General features: G+C 35.4%; 1 protein-coding gene and 1 long non-coding RNA gene across 4 annotated transcripts in view; one reads left to right on the forward strand and one right to left on the reverse strand.

Moving 5' to 3' along the window:
- The window catches only part of LOC144972869 (uncharacterized), a 58029-nt gene that overhangs the window by 16750 nt on the left and 20978 nt on the right, over positions 1-20301 (forward strand). For 2 of the 3 annotated variants that reach the window (XM_078914633.1, XM_078914640.1), the window contains exons 2-3: positions 13094-13236; positions 19032-19140. In XM_078914633.1, the coding sequence (XP_078770759.1) occupies positions 13094-13236; positions 19032-19140 (252 nt within the window). Of the gene's footprint in view, positions 1-10980; positions 11575-13093; positions 13237-19031; positions 19141-20301 lie in introns of those variants that run through there. The other variant, XM_078914624.1, reaches the window with a different exon arrangement.
- Positions 1465-19652, reverse strand: LOC144972880 (uncharacterized). Its single transcript, XR_013645445.1, has 2 exons — positions 19393-19652; positions 1465-3429 (listed from the first exon to the last, which is right to left on the reverse strand). It is a non-coding gene; the product is annotated as an uncharacterized LOC144972880 (long non-coding RNA).

Raw genomic sequence — 20301 nt, forward strand, 5'->3', positions numbered from 1 at the left:
TCTCTCTCTCTCTTCTCTCTCTCTCTCTCTCTCTCCTCTCTCTCTCTCTCTCTCTCTCATCCATCTCTGTCTCTCTCTCTCTCTCTCTCTCTTCTCTCTCTCTCTCTTATATATATATATATATATATATATATATATATATATATATATATATATGTATTTATGAGTGTTGGTGGGTACTCGTAGGTACGAAAGTGCTCGATAATGATGGTTAGAGCTAATATAGATTGATATATATATATATATATATATATATATTATATATATATATATATTTATATTTATATATACATAATTTATTTTTTAAAAGGATTCGGGATCAACACTATTCCGTACTGCCAATGATAATTTTTATCATCGAACACAGAACAACTGGCAAATCTAAAAGTTATAAAACTATATTTCACAGATTGATATACGAGTAGATTGCAAACCGTTCTTATCATCAAAGGTAATGTTATTACCCGTTGATGCAAATGGTTATTTAGAATATCTGATAGGGCGTAATTATGAGTCCTTATTTACCATTTTGTCGCCCCTCTTCGGGAAAGATCAAAGCTGATTGCTCAAAAGATTCGTCTTGATCAATGTAAATTTCCACAATACAGAAGTAGAAAATTAAAATTATTTTAAAACTTGAGCTTTTCCCTGTCCAACAGCAACGCCTCACATGTAGGACGTGACATGACACCCGTTAGGCGATATTACAAAGGTTTTTTTCAGACAGAAACAACGCTGTTAACGACCAGGTACTCATTCTACACCTGAGTACGGTGATATATATATATATATATATATATATATATACATGTGTGTGTGTGTGTGCGTGTGTATACGTTCGCCGTTGACCAGTGTGTTAAATTCTAGCGGGTAACAGTTGTGTATGAGTTAACTGACGTCAGAATTCTATCCTCATACTTGAATAACATGGGGTTGATGGAAGACATCGTACAACTACTACATTTCCTTACAATAGTGATAATTAAAAAAAAAAAAAGAGAGAGAGAGAGAGAGAGAGAGAGAGAGAGAGAGAGAGAGAGAGAGAGAGAGAGAGAGAGAGAGAGAGAGAGAGAGAGAGAGAGAGAGAGAGAGAGAGAGAGAGAGAGAGAGAGAGAGAGAGAGAGAGAGAGATCCGTAAATATGTATTTTTATGCATTAGGTTCTCTTTTGCTGTCATTGAAACGAACATGATTCATGCATTGAAATAACTTTAGTGTCCAAGTCAAGTTAAATAGCTACTTGTTTTGGGGATTTAGTTTATGATTCTTGTATTGACGATTTAACACCAACACTTTCTCGGGCGAGTCATTTTTAGTGTTTATTTCCACACACACACACACACACACATATACACTAACACACACACATACACACTAACACACATACACACACAAACACACCCACACACGCGCGTACAGACGCACGCATTCACAATGCAAAAAAAGCAAACAAACCAAAGGCATAAAAGTACATCCATTGAACTCTAAAAAGTTTATTCTCTCTCGACTAACTAAAAATTCAAGTTCTCTCATGGAAACATTCTATGAGACATTCATCATAGGTTTATTGTGACGAGCATTCTTAAAAGGTAGTTTTATATTTTTGAAGAGATATTCCAGAATTTAAACCGACAAAACTGTTTCTCTGAACATGTTCGCGATTGACAGGATATATTATTATATCAATGATATCTCGAAGGTTCGGCATCAGCGTATGTTAGCGCTTATATAATAATAATATGGTTTATTTAATTAGGAAAATTTAATCGATCAATTGATAAATAAAAAAATTAATATTGTTAGACAGAGTGTTATACTCGCACGACCTTCTCTTGTGAGAGTGAAAATAAATGAAGCTACTTCCGGTCTCCAAAGATTAATAGTGCAGAGGAGTTGTACGAGGAGTTTTTAATTTTCATAGAATACATAATAAAACAAAATAAAAGACTGATTTCCGTGAACGGGATCAAGCCCTTTTCGAGCGCCATTTGTTACCGTAGTTGTAAGCTGGCTTGAGTCATTGTGCGAATGAATGGGAGAAAAGTGGGCGGCAATGAAAAGTTGCTAGGCAGAAATCGAAAGGTCGATCGTTGAAAGGAGGAAATCAATCGGGCCATAGACCCTCCATACTGAGCGATCGTATTTTAATAAGTGCCTGCAGTCCCCCCTATAAACTATCTTATCAACAACTTCAATTGTCGTCAGCAGGACGGTGAATTTAGAGTATCAATGTCTTAGTTGTAGAGATAGGTTCGAATGTAGGTACATGACTGCAATTTCAAAAGCGGCAAAGAATGACGGTCAATTGCGAAGATATTTTTCTGCGTGTGCACTAAAAAGTAATTTGATTATTACTTGCATCTGTGTGCATATTTGCTTTGAAATTAATCATTATCTAGATATAGAGAACGGAGGAAAAAACGTGAGCTTTTATATAGAGCAATTTCCACTATTTGTGCTAAAAGCGGATCCCAAGCTCACAGCAAGACTTCATTGATAGGACAAACATGAAGCCTATGAGGCGCTATTACATTTTTATTCAACAGAGATAGCGGTATCACCGGGCAGGTACTCATTTTGCACCTGAATGTGGTGAGAGAATGTGAGAAAAGATCCTTTTTTCCAAGGACTCACCTTTGCACTCACCAGAGTGAGACTCAAAGCAGGGACCTACCAATTCAACGGCGAGTGTCACCACAAGACCACAAAGTCACTGTTTTACGAGTCAGAATGATATGCTAATGCGATTAAGGCCAATTTTGATTAAGTGACAAAATTATTTTGAAACTGTATCTTGGGACTTTCGGAAAAAAAAACCCCAACAAACAACTTTATTTCGTAACAAAAAGAGATTCATTTAATTGCAGGCCTTTTGATATATGTATTTGTAAATCCAAACATTTCAATAATGCCTAACCACTTTTACATTTCTTTTCTCTTCTGTTCCCGTTCTGTCCCTTTCAGATTTGCATTGTCTATTTGCGATTTGGTAGTTTTTAAAACAATCCCATCGCTCAAAACGATTTTTTATCAATCAAAGCAATTAGACATAATAAATCCTTTATTTCTTACAGATTTCGACTTGCAAACACATTGTGATGTCAATTTATGTCCAATTCATCTGATCTAATTAAAATGTTGCTAATCATGAAACATATTTCTTATTTTAGATGTTTTCATTAATGAGGATACCAACAAAAGCTTTTCTCCTGTAAGTTGTACATGAAGTATTATCGTTCCAATTGTTTTTGTTATTGGCTGAAGAAGGGTCTAGAGTCCGAAATGGTCCGCAGTAATACTTTCTCCTCTCTTTGAAGTTGATATAATCTTTCAATGCTATTCCAAACATCTCCTTTCTATGTTACCTCCTTTAACCCATTTTGCAACTGAATTGTGACGATTGTGCACTAGACGCTTTATGGTTTTGATCCTGCAAAATGAAATAGAAAAATATTAAAGCATCGGCTATTTAGTCTTGTGGTATGACACTCGCTTTCGGATCGGAAGGTCCTGGGTTCGAGCCTCGCTCGGCGCATAGTTGAGTCACATTCTCTCACCTTACTCAGGTGCAAAATGAGTACCTGACCGTTAACAGCGGGAAAAAATATTTTCGCCGATCAGGCGTCATGTCTCGTTCTTTATGTTATGTGTTGCTTTTGTAAAGAGCTTTGAGCACTTTTAGTGGATATTGCTCTATATAAAAGCTCAATAGCATCGTCGTGACATTTTACTTTCTTGTCACAACCATCACTGGACCATTTGAGCATTTATATCGCACAGTATCCCCTAAACATGCTCAAAGCAATAGCCAGCAGAAACACTTAATATGTAGGACAAAACTTGGCGTCCGTTAGGCGGTTTAGCAATTTTTTCATCACAGACACGACGCTGTTAACGGCCAGGTAATCATTTTAGACCTGAGTACGGCAAAAGATTGTAAAAAAAAAAGACTCTTTTCCAAAGAGTCAACTATGCGCCGCTTAGGGCGGGGCTTGAATCCTGGACCTTCGGGTCCGAAGGCGAGTGTCATACCACATGATCACATAGCCGCACTGAGACGTTACAGAGGTGTAAGCAATGACTTATTCGATTCGCTACAGTGTGGCAATTATCATTTTATTAGAAGCATCATTTTTTCTTAATCCATTCAGTCGGACTGTCTGTCCGATTTCAGTTTCCCTGTGTTATTTTCATTAACCCCTCCTCACCAAAATATCACACTAGTTTAATATAAACAGGATCTCAGAATAATAATAATATCACAATGCCAACATTCTGACATGGAGCTCACCAATAACGATTCTGACCAGTTAACTGCTGTTATCCGGAAATAAACATGAATTTTAAAATTTGGCCAGAAAACTTGTCCTTCAAATATCGATCGATCTTGGTATACCTCATCTTGCCATAGCCTCTTAAACCTGAGACATCGCGAAATCCCAGGTTTGAGAGTTTTTGGGTCATTGAAATCGATCAATATTTGAAGGGCGAGTTTTCTGTCCAAATTTTAAAATACATGTGTTTCCAAAATACGTCTGAAGGCATCCCTGAAGAAATCTAACAAAAACCCAATGACTGAATTAGTCATAACATTAGAGACAAATTGGCTTAGTTGTTAAGAAGTGTTTGATGAAGGATTGTCAAAATATTTTTAAAATAATAAGTATCAATACGTTTATGTTCATGAAGCAAATTGATCATAAAAAGTAAAAAGCATATAGATAATATTATCTTGATCAATCATGTTATGGTGAACCAGTCAAAACAAAAATAGAATATATATATATATATATATATATATATATATATATATATAGATAATTATATAATATATATAATATATATATATATATATATTATATATATAATATATATATATATAATATATATTTAAATTAAATAAACTGTTTCAATATTAAACAACAATGTTATTTTGAAAACGCAAAAATATTAATTATAAAAAGAAAATAACACTTGTAATATTCAAATCTGTTTCATTATTCATAAAGCTCTCGTGCTGCAGGGGGTATCGAATCAAAATTATTTGCACTATAACATTAAGTTGTTTTCTTGGATATCCAATGTCAGTGACATTTTAATCCAATCAAATGAAGAAACCACTGATTTAGTTGACTTAAGCATAATTTTAAAAAGTCGAAAACTTGTGTCTGGCTGAATTATTTTTTTGTGAACAACCGTTATGAATGTCTGTAGATAGAGTTACTCATTCCAATGAAGCATTCAGATGAAGACAGGTTTTTGTGTAAGCATAATGCGTTTTGTTATTTCGAAAGTGGCAAAGCTCTTTCCAAAGATCATATCATTCAAAGCATATCAACACACAGTGCCACAGTCAATGCACCTCGAGTTTGTGATAAAGGAGAAAAGAGAAAAGGTGTGAAAGGCAAATGATCATGTAAAGAAATTTGAAAGAATCTTTTTTTAAAATCCAATTACTTCTAACTCAAAAAGTAAGCCTGCGATCCACGAAATCACTCCATTAAATTCCGATTTACATTTCCTTTCTTTAACAGTAAAAGTGGTTCTTTTATAACAATTCAAAAGACGCCAATGACAATCTTGTGTCAACCGCCAAGAACACAGAATTAAAAATCCAAAGAAAATTCAAACAAAATATTATGCATTTTTTTAGTTGATGACCTGCGCTAAAATATATAGTATATGCCTGTTTGGATATGGATGTTCAGTCAAATGTTCACTATTCTGAATACTAAAATAATCACAGATAGGACTCAATTTAAGCCTTTGTGCTCCCTATTGAGCACACTGCCATACTCTGAAAAAAGACACGAATTTAAAATAAAATTTTGGCCAGAAGACTCTTTCAAATATCGATCGATTAAAATGACCCGCATCTTGTCAAAAACTCTTCAACCTGGGACTTTACTTTGATAAGATGAGGATCATTTTATTCGATCGATATTTGAGGACGAGTTTCCAGGCCAAAACTTCAAATAAGTGTGTTTCTTTTTCAGGGTACGACAGCATAAACTATCAACAGTTTTCTCTATAATGAATCATAAAGAGTTACAAAATTCACCAAACGTGTTTACAACCATAGCATCTAAAAGAAAACAAAATAAGATAAGTAAACATTGTCACTTACAATTAAGCTCAATTTGTTTCAGAATTCTTCATTGTAGTTCCATATCTTGCCAGGGGAACGAAATTTCCATTTTGTACGAGCACTCTAACAATATCCATCATTGCCTGTAGTTGGATACTCATTCACAACTGTCGTCAACTGCCTTGCCAAGGCCAGAGTTTCGCTGTCATTAACATCCATCCAATCACGGATAATGCTACGCATCATTTGATTGTATTACAAACGAAACTCCATTAAGTTTCACGATCGATGTGACGTGTCCAAAATATTCTCATCTTGGTTATTTACATTTTTTTTTTTTTTTTTTTGCAAGTGATGAAAAGAAGCATTTGTAGTGTTGTTATAACGCGACAGACACGCTTTGGCCACAAGAGGAAGACCCTATAGTATATTTATGTATTTAACCAGTTAACTGCCGTACTCGGGATAAATGCGTATTAAAAAATTTGGCCAGAAACTCAATATCGATCAATTTAAATGACCCTCATTTTGGAAAAAAAAACCCTCTCAAAACTGGGAGTTCGCGAAGTTTTTGCTAAAATGAGGGTCATTTAAATCGATCGTTATTTAAAAGACGAACTTTCTGGTCAAATTTTGAATACATGCTTTTCCATAGTACAGCACTTAATTGGTTAAGCATATATGGTCCTGTTTTCCACTCCTTGTTAATAAGTTTAGATGCTGATCGAAAGAGTGACAATCAACAGTACAACATCATTTCAATTATTGCCACGGGGCCAAGGGTCTATTGTCTATAGATTCTGTAACGTGAAATGAATAGTAAAAATTGCTTTCTCCACTTTACATGCAACCTTGATATGTCGATAAAAAAATCTTGGGGTCTTACTTACAGTAGGTGAACAGAAAAGCTATTGAAATCCGATTGTATCGAACGTTTCTTGTTATTATGTGACTTGGGTCGTCTAACAATAGAAATACGTAAGTTTGGCTCCAATTTTACAACTTAATGAACAGCTCTTAAGTCATTTTAATGAAAGTTGATGCATGACAACACAATTTTAAGGATTTTGAAGTGTTTCTCGTATTTAATCATTGTGAGAGTGGATTGTTAAATTTTAAAATTAACTATAGGGACTACAATTATTTTCTCATAAGAATTACGGATTTAAAATTCTGCCATAAATTCTCTAGATAGATCTATATCGGTTTAAATCACAAGGGTTGATGTAGATATGATGTCCTGGTCACGAGGGGGGGGGGGGTGATGAGGGGGGGGGGGGGATGGAGAGGGACTAAGCAGATGTCATGCCTATTCACAATGCTATTATAAGTTATGTCATGGACTTCGCGAAGTCCCAGGTAAATCAATCAATATTTGAAGGACGAGTTTTCTGGCCATATTTTTAAATAAGTGTTTTTCCAGAACACCACAGTTAACCCGTTAATCGAACGATGATTCAAATAAAAGTTTTCCTGCGAAATAAGGAGAGAAAAAAAATTTAAGGGGGGGGGGGGTTGTTGTTTTGTGTTTTTTGGTTGTTTTTGCTTTTGTTTTGTTAAACACCAATGGCTTACTCTCGATTGTAGTTAGTTGTAAAATAGACATCGCTTGCAGATAATTACATATGTTGTATTAATCCGAATGATTCACAAGTAACTACCCAACTAAGATTGACCTGTAACCAGTTAAGCTCTAGCTATAACGATTTTTTCATGTCAGAAAAAAAATAATTTCGTACAGTGAAAGGGGTTCTTGATGCTGTATTAAAAATAGGAGTGAATAAATACTGGCTCGAGACAGTGACAGATATTATTATAAGATTGTTTGTACGAAAAGACGCCTAACAGGCGACTGTATGAAATGGAAATATGAATTCATATGTCCTGCTTGGGAAATAAATGAAGCCTTGTGAAACGCATTGATCATGGTAAATCCGTGGGAATGATCTAGAATGTTCATATTTATGTTTATTTAAAAGCGCGGACACAATTATCTGCGCGTTTTGCGCCATGTTCTTCCTCAGTTGATTTGCTTGACCAAATATAATGAATCTAGGACAATTCAATTCCACGTAATCTTTTCGCGTGCCAACAATATTCTACAGCAAAGTAAACATTCACATCGAGGTTAATCATTTTACTTTTTCTCAGCGAGATAATGTTTTCTTTTCATAACTTCGACAAAGATGAAATAACACTACACCAAGCAATGAAGTCACCTCCACCTATTTCAATTATGTCGTTCGTTTAGGAATATTATGGTTGGTTGTGAAGATTTTACAGTGTAAATTGATACGGTATATACATTACACAAAATAGCACTATATATTTAGACTCGGTAGTGAATACACGAATCCTCCATAAAATCGCCATTTCTATTGAATTCAGAGCCTACTTGAAACGTGAGAGAATAATGTGTCATAATGTACCGCCAATGCTGTGCTTAAAACGACTCGTCAAGTACCATAAAGTAAACGGTAGCTATGCTCCCACTAAACAAGAATTCTAAAATTGGAAGCAAGTCAGTAAGGATGTCAAATAGAAGATACGACAATAATGGAATGTAAAAGTATTATTGCTATCGAGTCTTAAAGATGTACTTATACGACATTTCAGTCTCATTCTGAAAATCCCGGCCTCTCTGATAGGGATGTTTTAAAATTCCAAGGGTTGTTGGGGCAGTTGATATGGGGACATTTTTTTCGTCTAATATTTCTTATGGTTGCACATGATAATTTATGATTTGATAATCCACGAAGATGTATTGATACAATACATTTAGTTAAAATACGCACAACATCCGTCAGCAAAATTAAAGTAATAAACAAAAATGAATATAACAGCTTCAAATCTTGGAAAGATTTTCCTACAAGAGAAGGCCTACCAATTATCTCTGTCGTCTATCTGGAATTTAGTGATGTATTTATGTCCCAATTGTTTTGGGGTTTTTTTTTTGTTTGTTTGTTTTTGTTTTTTTTGTTTTTGTTTTTTTTTTTGTTTGTTTGTTTGCTGGAGAAGGGTTTTGAGCCCGAAACAATCCTAAATTAAACATACCAAAACACAGAACTGTGTGTAACCTTTAACCTTCATAGCCTGATTGATATAATTTACTATTTACTGAGAACTTATCACTAACATGCTGTCTAAAAATAATAACGGAGAGCTGAGGGGCGTCAACTTCGTTCCTTTATTAGACATATAGACGTATTCGAACCATTAGAAAAGGACTAAACTTACAATATGAGCCATTTTTGTCAAGTTACGGACCAAATTTGTAGGACTAGAACCACCGATTATTTAGGACGTCGAGGAAATGATGAACTCAATAAGATTTAATTCCATCCTTATTATCAGATGGACGTGTATGAAAATTGATCACTGGCAAAGTCAGTGTTTTCTGAGGCAAAAGGCAGCAAGCAAGCTTTACTTGCCTATTTACCATCTTATCTTTTAAACATATGGGGTTATATTCAAATGTTAAAAAGACAGAATGCATGGCTGTATCAAGGAGAGAAAGAAATCCAACATGTAATTTAATAAGCAAAGGAGAAACTCTAAAACATGTTCAGACATCTTGGATACATAATAACTTAAGATGGAATAATATGTAGCGCAGAAAAAAACGAAGAATTGAAATAGCTAAAGATAGTTTTAATAAAATGAGTCTAATGTTAAAAAATCACAATATCTCAATGACAACAAAACATAGGGTTTTGAAGGCCTATATATGGTCAGTATTATTATATGGCTGTGAAAGCTGGACAATTACAGAAGACAATAGAAAGAAACTGGAGGCAGAAGAAATGTGGTTTCTTAGAAGGATTTTAAGAATCTCATGGACAGAGAAGAAAACTAATGAGGAAGTATCAGAGCAAGCTGAAACTGAAAGGTTATTAATTCTTACAATAAGAAAAAGACAAATGCAATTTTTAGGGCACCTAAAAAGAGTAAAGATAGACCAAGAAAAACATATTTGAATAGTTTGAACAGCTGGGTGACGAAGAAAGAGAAGAGTAATATTAGTTTTCTGAGGTTATCTGATCAGAGAGATGAATGGAATACCATGATCATCGATGTCTAGAACAGACTTGGTACTTGAAGAAGAAGAAGAATCTTTTAAACCTGTGATATACTTTTTTTTTTTAACTTGAGCTTTTATATAGCGCAATATCCACCAAACGTGCTCAAAGCCCTTTACAAAGGGTCCCTGGTCAACAGCAACACCTAACATGTAGTACGAGACTTGACGACTGTTAGGCGATATTCAATTTTTTTCTGACAGAGACAACCCTGTTAACGGCCAGGTATTCATTTTACACCTGAGTACTGTGGGAGTGTGAGTAAAGAGCCTTTTCCAAGTACTCAACTATGCTCCACTCAGAGCGGGGCTCAAACCCAAGACCTTACGATATGAAGGCGAGTGTTATACCACTAGACCTCATAGCCACATAAGTCTTTGTTTAAGGGACATCTTATTCTAAGATTGAATTGCACTCGATATATTGATGTATACTTCCTTTTGATATAAAAGGAAATACTGTCTCAACATAGGTTTGATCATTTATAGTTGGCTTATTTATTACAAAAGACATTACATTTTTAAATGAATTCGTGCTGGCTCGTTTGACATTAATTACAGATAGTAAAGTACAGAAATGTCGCCAGTGGGGCCCTTATCGATCACGTCACCAAGGCTCCTGATAAGGGCCTGACAGCTCATGCCTCTGTTAACATTTGACCTTATGAATTGCCATTTTAAGGATTCAATTTCTACCTCTCGTATATCTATTGATTTAATTCATCTGTCAATAGCGTGCATGTATTAATTCACCTAGGTTTGGCTGTGTAACATTACACAACTTTCTTCCAACTGTGTAGCGAAATTTTCATTTTAATGTACGATAGCTCAAGGGAATGTTCCCCTTAGACTAAAAAAAAAGTCATGTCCATTTGAAATATTCTCAACGGGATTTAATTTATTTCATGAGATAAATTCTGTTCAATATGACAAAGGGCAAGAATAAAATCCGTTTTCTCTCTCATATGTGTAGCTTTTATATCATAACATAGCGACATTTCCAAATTCGATTGATCAAATTTACGTTCTTATGCTAAATCTTCTTAGTATTACTGTGTTTTAACGTGTGTATAGTCTTCAACACAGGACAACTTTACGTCATTGTATGTTGTAAGATGTTTCTCTGAGGGACAGGATTCAAAATTCAAATGGAATAGTATTCCTTTGGTATAAAAAATGATGATTTTTTTTCGTTTTGTTTCTTAAACATTAGAGTACCCATAGCAATTACGTGCAGTCCAATCACTTCATAACAATATTGAGACTCTGTCTTTTAACCCTGGGTAGAAAAGCTAAGCGAGAAACTTAACTTTAAATAAATAGCAATGACCAGTTTAGACATGAACCTTCCCTATTCGACTATAAAACAATCTTATCGTCGATATAAACGTCTCAGGAAACCTTCAAAGGTAAGTTGATTAGAATTTTGCCTCGCTACTACATAACACCTCACGGCCATACTCAAAACAAAATATTGATTGAGACAAAAAAGAAACGAAAGAGAAGGAAAAAAAAAAAAGAAATTAAGTAAGTAAACAACATTGTGTAGATTTTGGACACTGTCTAAGAACAGAGTTCAAGCGCCTGTGTAGACCAAGCGTATCGTAAGTGTTGTCATGGTATCTGAAAGTAAACAAGCAAAATTGCTAACCTAGTCACTTTTGTAACGCTGTAAATTTGATGTAGATAGACAGTAAATATCAAATAGTTTATATAAACCCATTAAGATATTAAACTTTACGTGTGCGGTATAGATAGTATGCCCTCGGCTATGAAGCTCACAACATTACCATCCGGAAGTAAAACGGACCAACACACAAAAAATGTGCAACCTTAAACATTTATAGTCTGGTTTATACAGTTTTGTGAAAATTACTCATAAACGCGGATGACAAAAAAAAAAAAACAAACAATAACAAAGAGTGGAGTGACGTCACTTTCGTTCCATCTATAAAAGAACTAAGTAAGACAACCCAAATTTCATTTTAGGAGTATAATAGTTAAATTTCAGTATCAAAATGTAGTTTTATAGTCTCAATTATTAGAATTTTTGAGTTTTGTTTTTGGTCACAAAAAGAAAGTAAGTGTCTTGTCTTTAAAAAAAAACAAAAAAAAGACAGACGACTCAAATTTCATTTTAGTAGTATAGATATAAAATTTGAATCGTCCTAAATCATCCCGAGATGATACTTGGTTGAGGTGATAATCCATATATTGGGAACTTGAGTCAAACAGAAAAGGGCATTATAGTGCATTTAATAGCTCAGGTTGAGAAGATTTCTACGAATTTTATTCGCAGTCTTGGCCACAAGAAGCATTTTGGGATTGACACAACAAATGTGGCCCGCAGCATCACAAAATACCAGATCCTCTGATAGCATAAATGATTTGAGAAGTCTTGATTATAAAACGGGAATTCCATTCAATATCGAGTCTTCTCTTTAAAAGTACAGAGTACAAAGTATCATTACCAAGAGAGTTTCCTACTTATTGATAAGTATTCTTAATCAGTTAACTACTGCAGTCTGGACAAGCCCGTATTTAAAAATTTGGCCAGAAAACTCGTCCTTAAGATATCGATCGATTTAAATGACCCTTATCTTGGCAAAAACTCTCAAAGCTGGGACTTCGCGAATTCCCAGTTTTTAGATTTTTTGCCAAGATAAGGGTCATTTAAATCGATCGATATTTGAAGGACAAGTTATCCAGCCAAATTTTAAAATACGCGGTTTTCGAGCGCACAGCAGCTGGATGGCAAATATAAATAGAGTATAATATGGTGTACACCATGTAAATAACACCAAACCTGATCTTATTTTTTGAAAGGGGCATTACACCCCCCCCCCCCCCCTTTCCATTTTTTTTTGGCCTAACCTTTCCACTTTTTCTTTACAATTAACTTTCTTTTTTTCATTTATACGTCTCCAGAGCGAAGCGACAGAGTTGGATTATCTCAAAGCAGCGGCCATCACTACCCGGGATGCGCCTTTCGGCACCACAGACACGCCCAGCTACAGGCCCAAACTCATTGGGGGAAATATGGTTAATGTTTATGAAAGGCCACCTGATACGTAAGTATTCAATGGACCTTTCCCCTCCCCGGCACACACACAGAGAGAGAGAGAGAGAGAGAGAGAGAGAGAGAGAGAGAGAGAGAGAGAGACCTGGTGGTCCCAGTTCTCTTTTCCGTCTTTTAAATGTCTTTGGTGTTAAAACAATGACGCAGCTGTCAATATATAGATAGTAGTAGTATCGTATGGTGGGGTCACACTTTCAGATCTGTCGCGTCGAGCCAAGCCTTGAATTCATCTTCACATTTGTGAATGGTTTCATAACCTCCATTCAACTTGGTAACAGGACAGTGGAGCACAAGGTGATCTACATCTTGGGGGTCAGTTTGGCATTTGGGGCATTCTGTTGAGTTGTTTAGACCCCATTTGTTCATTTTTGCGGCTGTTTTCGCATGTCTGGAGCGTAGCCTATTTGCAGCCACCCAGTATTTCCTACCAAGCTGTGAGCCAGGAATTTCATTGGTATGGTCTTCAACAATTTGGCCTCCTGTTGGGGTATTATTTGCCCATTCTTTTCTCCATTCGTCAGTGATGCTGTAGTAATCTTTCTTTGAGAGGTAGAAAGGGGATCTGGATTTTAATCTTGAGCAGGTAGGGGCATTTTTGTAAATTTCGCACAGAGGGGTATCGTTGTTTTGTTCTGCCTTTTGAATCCACCTTTGGTTTTCTTCCTCTCTTCTGAGATGTGGTGGTGCAATTCCACTCAAGACTGGTAGCCACTGCACTGGGGTTGACTTTAGGCACCCTGTGATGGTACGCATGGAATCCCTTAGCTTTGTGTCAACTAGTTTGGTGTTTTCTACTTCTGGCCCATGCTGGTGAGCAATATTCGCCGACACTGTGACATAGGGCAACGGTGGATGTCCGGAGTACAGTCGGTGAGGCACCCCAGCCTGTCCCTGCCAGTTTTCGTATCAGGCAGTTCCTTTTGCCAATTTTTCGGGAGGTTGCTTCAAGGTGTTTTTTCTATGTCAACTGTCGATCCAAAATGACTCCAAGGTATTTAGGGTTCTGGTCAGATGGCAGTGATATGCTATCGATGGTGATGTTTAGTTGTCTTTGAGATTCTCTGTTGTTTAAGTGGAAAACTGATGATACTGTTTTATTTGTGTTCATTTTGAGGTACCATTTATCAAAGTAATTTTTCATTTTGGTCACATCTTGGCATAGGGTAGTTTCTATATCATTCCAAGATCTTGATTGGTATGATAGAGCCCAGTCATCAGCGTACCCCAATTTCATTGATGTTGTGTTTGGCATGTCACTGATATAAACATTGAAGAGTGCTGGTGCAAGAACTGACCCCTGTGGTACTCCGTTCTTTATTCGTTTGACTTTGCTTGTTGTACCACCTAGCAATACGTGAAATTTCCTTGGACCAGTTATTTGAGACAGGAGATTAAGAATTTTTCTGCATTTGATAATCTTGGCTAATTTAAACATAAGGCCGCCTGTCCACACTGTATCGTATACTGCTGACAAGTCAATTAGCACAGTTCCAGTTTTCATTCTTTTCTGAAAGCCTGATTCAATATGGGAGGTAAGAGCTATGACCTGTTCTGTTGTGCATCTGTTTTGTTGGAACCCAGCTTGTTCTTTTGGGATAGCAGTTTGTAGGGCTGGTGTTATTCTTTTTAGGATTACTTTCTCAAGCAATTTATATAGGCAGCAAAGTAGGGATATTGGTCTATAACTGGAAGGATCGTTCGCTGGCTTGTTTGGTTTTAGGATAGCAATGACTTTTGCATGCTTCCACGTCTGAGGGTACTTTCCCTTATCTAGGATATCAGTCATTGCAGTAGACAACCATTCCATTGCGTGCGGTCCAAGGTGAGTGAGCAAATACCATCCACTCCTGCAGCTTTGCCATTTTTCATAGTTTTCAGAGCATTTTGAATTTCATTGGGACTGATAGGTAGTGTCCACATTGACCCATCTTTTGGAAGAGAGTTAATCATTCTGTTATAGTCTTTCCTGATCTTATTTTCAAATGCATGGTTTGGGATATGTTGACCGCTTTGTTTGATTTCGTTAGCAACTTTGCTTGCTTCTATGACTGGTGCAGTGGTGGTCCTATTCTTGTCTGGGTCTAATTTTTAATCAATTTCCAAGCATGTCTGCTTGAGTATTTCATGTCTAAATTTTCAACAGTTTCTGTCCATCTCTTTCTTCTTTCTTCTTGGAGGGAATCTAATAGTTTATCTGCTATGTCTTGGTCTAGGGTCTGTTCGTATTCTTTCAGTAGGTCCTCGCTTGTTTTTGACCAGCATGGGATGTGCCACTCTCTTACTCCTCTTGGAATATACATTTTGGAGCTTTTTAATATTAACTGGGAGGAATATGCCGCATACATAGAAAGAATTTGTCGAAGAATTCCAACATCACTTGATAACATTAACAGATTTTGCAAGTTAATATTAAAAAATATATAGATAATGTACACCTATCTAGATACAATGTCAGCTTCATATTATGGGAAATCAATTCCTCGGTTCTTGTCTGCTTTGTTATTTTCACTATGATATATTTTAAAGACAACATTTCTCTCATAAGTAAAATCATTCAGAACTGATGGAAGCCTTTCATTTGTCTTAAATCAGTTGATTTGATACGAATCTTGTATTGTGTTAGGGTAAAAAGTCCCTGTGGTTTATTGGTAATAGAAAAATAATCAAATTAAGGGGAGCGACCACAAACGTTTAACTCGATGAGCACATACTTAGTTGCAAATAACTACACGTTGGTTTAACCAGATTAGATCAAAATGACCTGTGGTTGAAGTGCATCTAGGTTAATCTATTTTTTTTTTTTATCGACTAAAGCCCAAAACGCTGAATTGCTTGAAAAGACCTCTCTGGGTTGTAATTCATTATTCTCAAATCTTAATCCGAATGTTTAATCATAAGGCAATATACTCGGTTTATTCATTTGAGAATATAAAAGTGTAAACAAATAATGCACGACACAATAGTCGATATATAGAATTCGCCCAGAATATTAGGCTATATCTATTTGAATGTGTTCAAAGGAAATAAAAAGCGTTTAAAATAGGTCGGAATGTGTTCACAATTTGTATTGAGTCTTTTCCATATATTTAATAAACAAATGTAAGTCAAACACGCGGTAATACAATTCAGATCAATTCAACCCTGTATTGATCAGTTGCAATTCTTTAGATCCAGGGATCTCAATACGATTTCTCATAAGACCAGGATTTGGTGTTGGTCAAAATCAAACGCATTCACAATGGTCAATTAGATATCCTATAAAATGCTCCCGACCATATCTGGAAGTTGCAAAATGATATAACAAAAACGAAGATTTTACGTCAGGATGGTTCAGATGGTAATATCTAAATTTATTATAATTGCTATTATGTTGAGTTAATGTGATTATCCAAATGACAAAAAGAAAAACCTAAAATCTGTCATAACTGGTAATTGTGCCCCATCGCCTCTAAGGGGCATTATATCGGGATGAACTAGTGCTGGAATTGAAATTCTTAGCCACAGATATGAAACTTGGGGTAGTTTCTATTCTTTATGTTAAAGAATTGATACAATTTCTTACATTTTAGAAGGCCCAAAGTTTGTATCTTATCATTTGTATTCTATATTCACCTTTCAAGGGACGATTCATCCCGACATAATACCATTTCGAAACGAAGGGGCACAATTTAACTTTGAAATCCAGTTTTGCCATCTAGTCCATCAAGCCATATTACACTTTTGAGATGGTAGGTCACACATTACAAGATGCCCACGATGTCGATGTATTGAATGATATTTTTCACTTTTTGTTGGTCTTAAAACACAGGCGGATTTCAAAATATTTTATATCCTAGCACATTTATTTTGCCACCCTTATAATATGACCCTGTTGATTGTATCAGCTATAACGTTTAATATTGATAAAACCGTGTCAGTTGACACGTAATATGTTTATATCGCTCAGTGTCTTGAAGATTAATGGACATGTGCAAATTTGAATATTATTGTATTGTTTGCCTGTACAATTTTCGCAAATAAATCGTCAACGCATTAGTTTCTATTCACAATTTGATTAATCAAGCAGTTGATCTTTATTTCACCTGACACACTTTCTTACTAATTGAGCCACTTTTTTGTAACGCTTGCAAACACGTATTTCTTGAGAAAACACTGTAACTGCCTTTTGTCTATCCACTATGTTCGATGTTTGTAATTGAATGGGTCGAAGTTTAAAACCAACAGCCACTCTTACCCAGCAGAACCTAATGTTATTCAAATGCATGACTTATCAAATTGTTGATTATACCTCCATATCAAAACTTGTGTAATTTCTGTCATCATCAATTTATTCTTTAGTCAATATTAATACTGTGTGACTTGGTTCGCAAAACCCACTTTCACTTTTTATTATTCTACAATCATTTCCACTCGTATTTGATTAATAGGAGTGCCGAAAGGAATAAGCCCCCAATAAACAGATTAACATTTTGTCTTCTTTTTGTAATCTAATCAACCGTGACCAATTAATAAATAGTACAACATTGCGTGTATCTTCCACAGTGCGGTAGCGATAACAGTTTGGTTTAATACCTTCAATAAAATGTTTATATTCGTCATGTTTGAACAGGGGTACGGGCCTGTGGCCTCTTTCACCGTTAGCTGTCATGGAGCGCTATCACACAATCAAACATTTCCATTACTGGGGCACAACATAACCCTGTACTGTGAGGGTGAAAGGATAGAAGTGATAAAAAAAAAAGGGGGGGGGGTATTTTGGAATTTAGTGTCGTGAACAGCAATTGATAGTTGAAATTATTAAAACTTGATAAAAGTGTATATGGATCAATTTATACCTTTACCTATCATAAAATTATATTCGTGGGATTAGTAATAATTGTCCTTACCCATTTTAACCAGTTAACTGTCGTATTCTGGAAGAGTTCGTATTTAAACATTTGACCAGAAACCTTGTCCTTGAAATATCGATCGATTTAAATGACCCTCATCTTGGCAAAAACTCTTAAATCTGGGACTTCTCAAATTGATCCTTAACTTGTTAAAACTTTTCAAACTTTCGTCATCTGAAGTATCAAATTTGAATCATTTTTAATTTACAAGTTGAACGCCATTCTAATCGGTCAATATTTGAAATAAACATTTTCTAGATTTTCTAACCAAAATTTAAATAAAAATGTGTTTTGTCAGATTATGACAGTCCTGTTTTTTAACAATAGCCTCGTGTCAAAATAAACATTCTAATATCGTCGATGCATATGTCAGTAGATATTAGAGTCCAGAGCTATACCTCATGTAAGGGAATAAGAAGGTAACCTTTGTTAACTCTTTGTTGACACTTCACTAAAACTTACGTCATGATACAGGGCGAAGATCACCAAAAATTAGACAGTAGAAAGTGTCGTTTATTGTAGTGCTCAAAGTAAAATATTAAACGATCCCAATCGACGTTTACCTATCTGCAGGTCCATATTATCCTGGGCTCATTGTTGTGATGCAAAATATTGTCCATCACAACAGTATTAGATCAAGCCCATTATTGTGTTCAATTATCAGATCTCACAAATGTGTGCAGCTTGATCCCAATGTATTGGACACAATTCTCTTTATTTTGGTGGTTGTTGCCTTGAATTTCGGCGCAATTTTTAGGAAAGTGTCGGCCCATAGTTAACGAAGGCTACGTTTGGAGCTCCAAAAAGATTTGTTATTTGTTTTTACTTTGCAATGGAATATTCAATTTTTAAACAATCTTTCATATGAAACTGTTAAATGTTTTTATTTTTTCAACAGAGTTAATATGCCAAGATATGAAAAGATTAATTTTGTATCAGACAAACCCAACAACATGGACCCTAGAGCTGTCATTGACTTTAACAAACGGTACAACGCCCCTTATCAGGTAGGTGTCTACCCGTCAACACAATATAATGAAGATTTCTATTTATTAGTCGAAACAAAACTCAAAGCGTAAATGTATAGACAGCTATTAGTTTTCATACTCGCTATGTCAAACTATTGACAAGCTCTTTGATAATGTATCTATTTGATTCATAGACTTTTTTGTTCGGATAATCGACTTTAAGTAACACAGTGTGGCCCTAAGACTTAGTGTAACCCGAATTTTGAAATCAAAGAGTGAATAGTGCCTTACCTTTCTAGATAGCTATACATGTATCGTGTTTGCAACACTTTTCTTGGTTTGTGAAGAATCTCGTATAACATGAAAGTATACATCCATCTGGCAGACAAGATACAATCTTAGGTATCTGTAATTTAAACGAATGGGTGTTGTCGAGAGTCTTAGGTAATGACCCACAGAGACCCGATCAGCCCCTAACCCATTGATTGTAGACATGTGTGAAACGACACTGGTTATATCCTTAAATGGGCCATAAATCACAGCAGGACCTCGCGGACTCACGGGTGTTTATCAAATATCATTATCTCTCTCCATGTCTTTTTGTCTGCCTGTGGCTACCTCCATTCTATCTGGATTACGAGCAGGAATGTTTACGGTGAAGACGCAATGTAAAAATGGCATAATAGGAGTAGCGTATACGTGTGGACACTCAAAAAAACCCATCGATATAAAACGTGGAGGAGTCAGACTCTCTCTCTCTCTCTCTCTCTCTCTCTCTCTCTCTCTCTCTCTCTCTCTCTCTCTCTCTCTCTCTCTCTCTCTCTCCGTCTATCTATCTATCTATCTATCTATCTATCTATCTATCTATCTATCTATCTATCGATATATGCATCGATATATCTATCATTCTCTCTCTCTCTCTCTCTCTCTCTCTCTCTCTCTCTCCCTCTCTCTTTCTTTCTCTCTGTCAGATACAAGAATTACAAACCATACTATCTTTAAGTCAAATAATGAATGATTAATAATATAGATAATAACAATGATAATAATAATAATAATGATAAAAATAATAATAATAATAATAATAATAATAATAATAATAATAATAATAATAATAATAATAATAATAATGATAATAATAATAATAATAATAATAATAATAATAATAATAATAATAATAATAATAATAATAATAATAAT

The sequence above is a fragment of the Berghia stephanieae genome, chromosome 1 (genome assembly GCF_034508935.2).
Source record: "Berghia stephanieae isolate SIO BIC M18660-M18661 chromosome 1, UCSD_Bste_1.3, whole genome shotgun sequence".
NCBI lineage: Eukaryota > Metazoa > Mollusca > Gastropoda > Nudibranchia > Aeolidiidae > Berghia > Berghia stephanieae.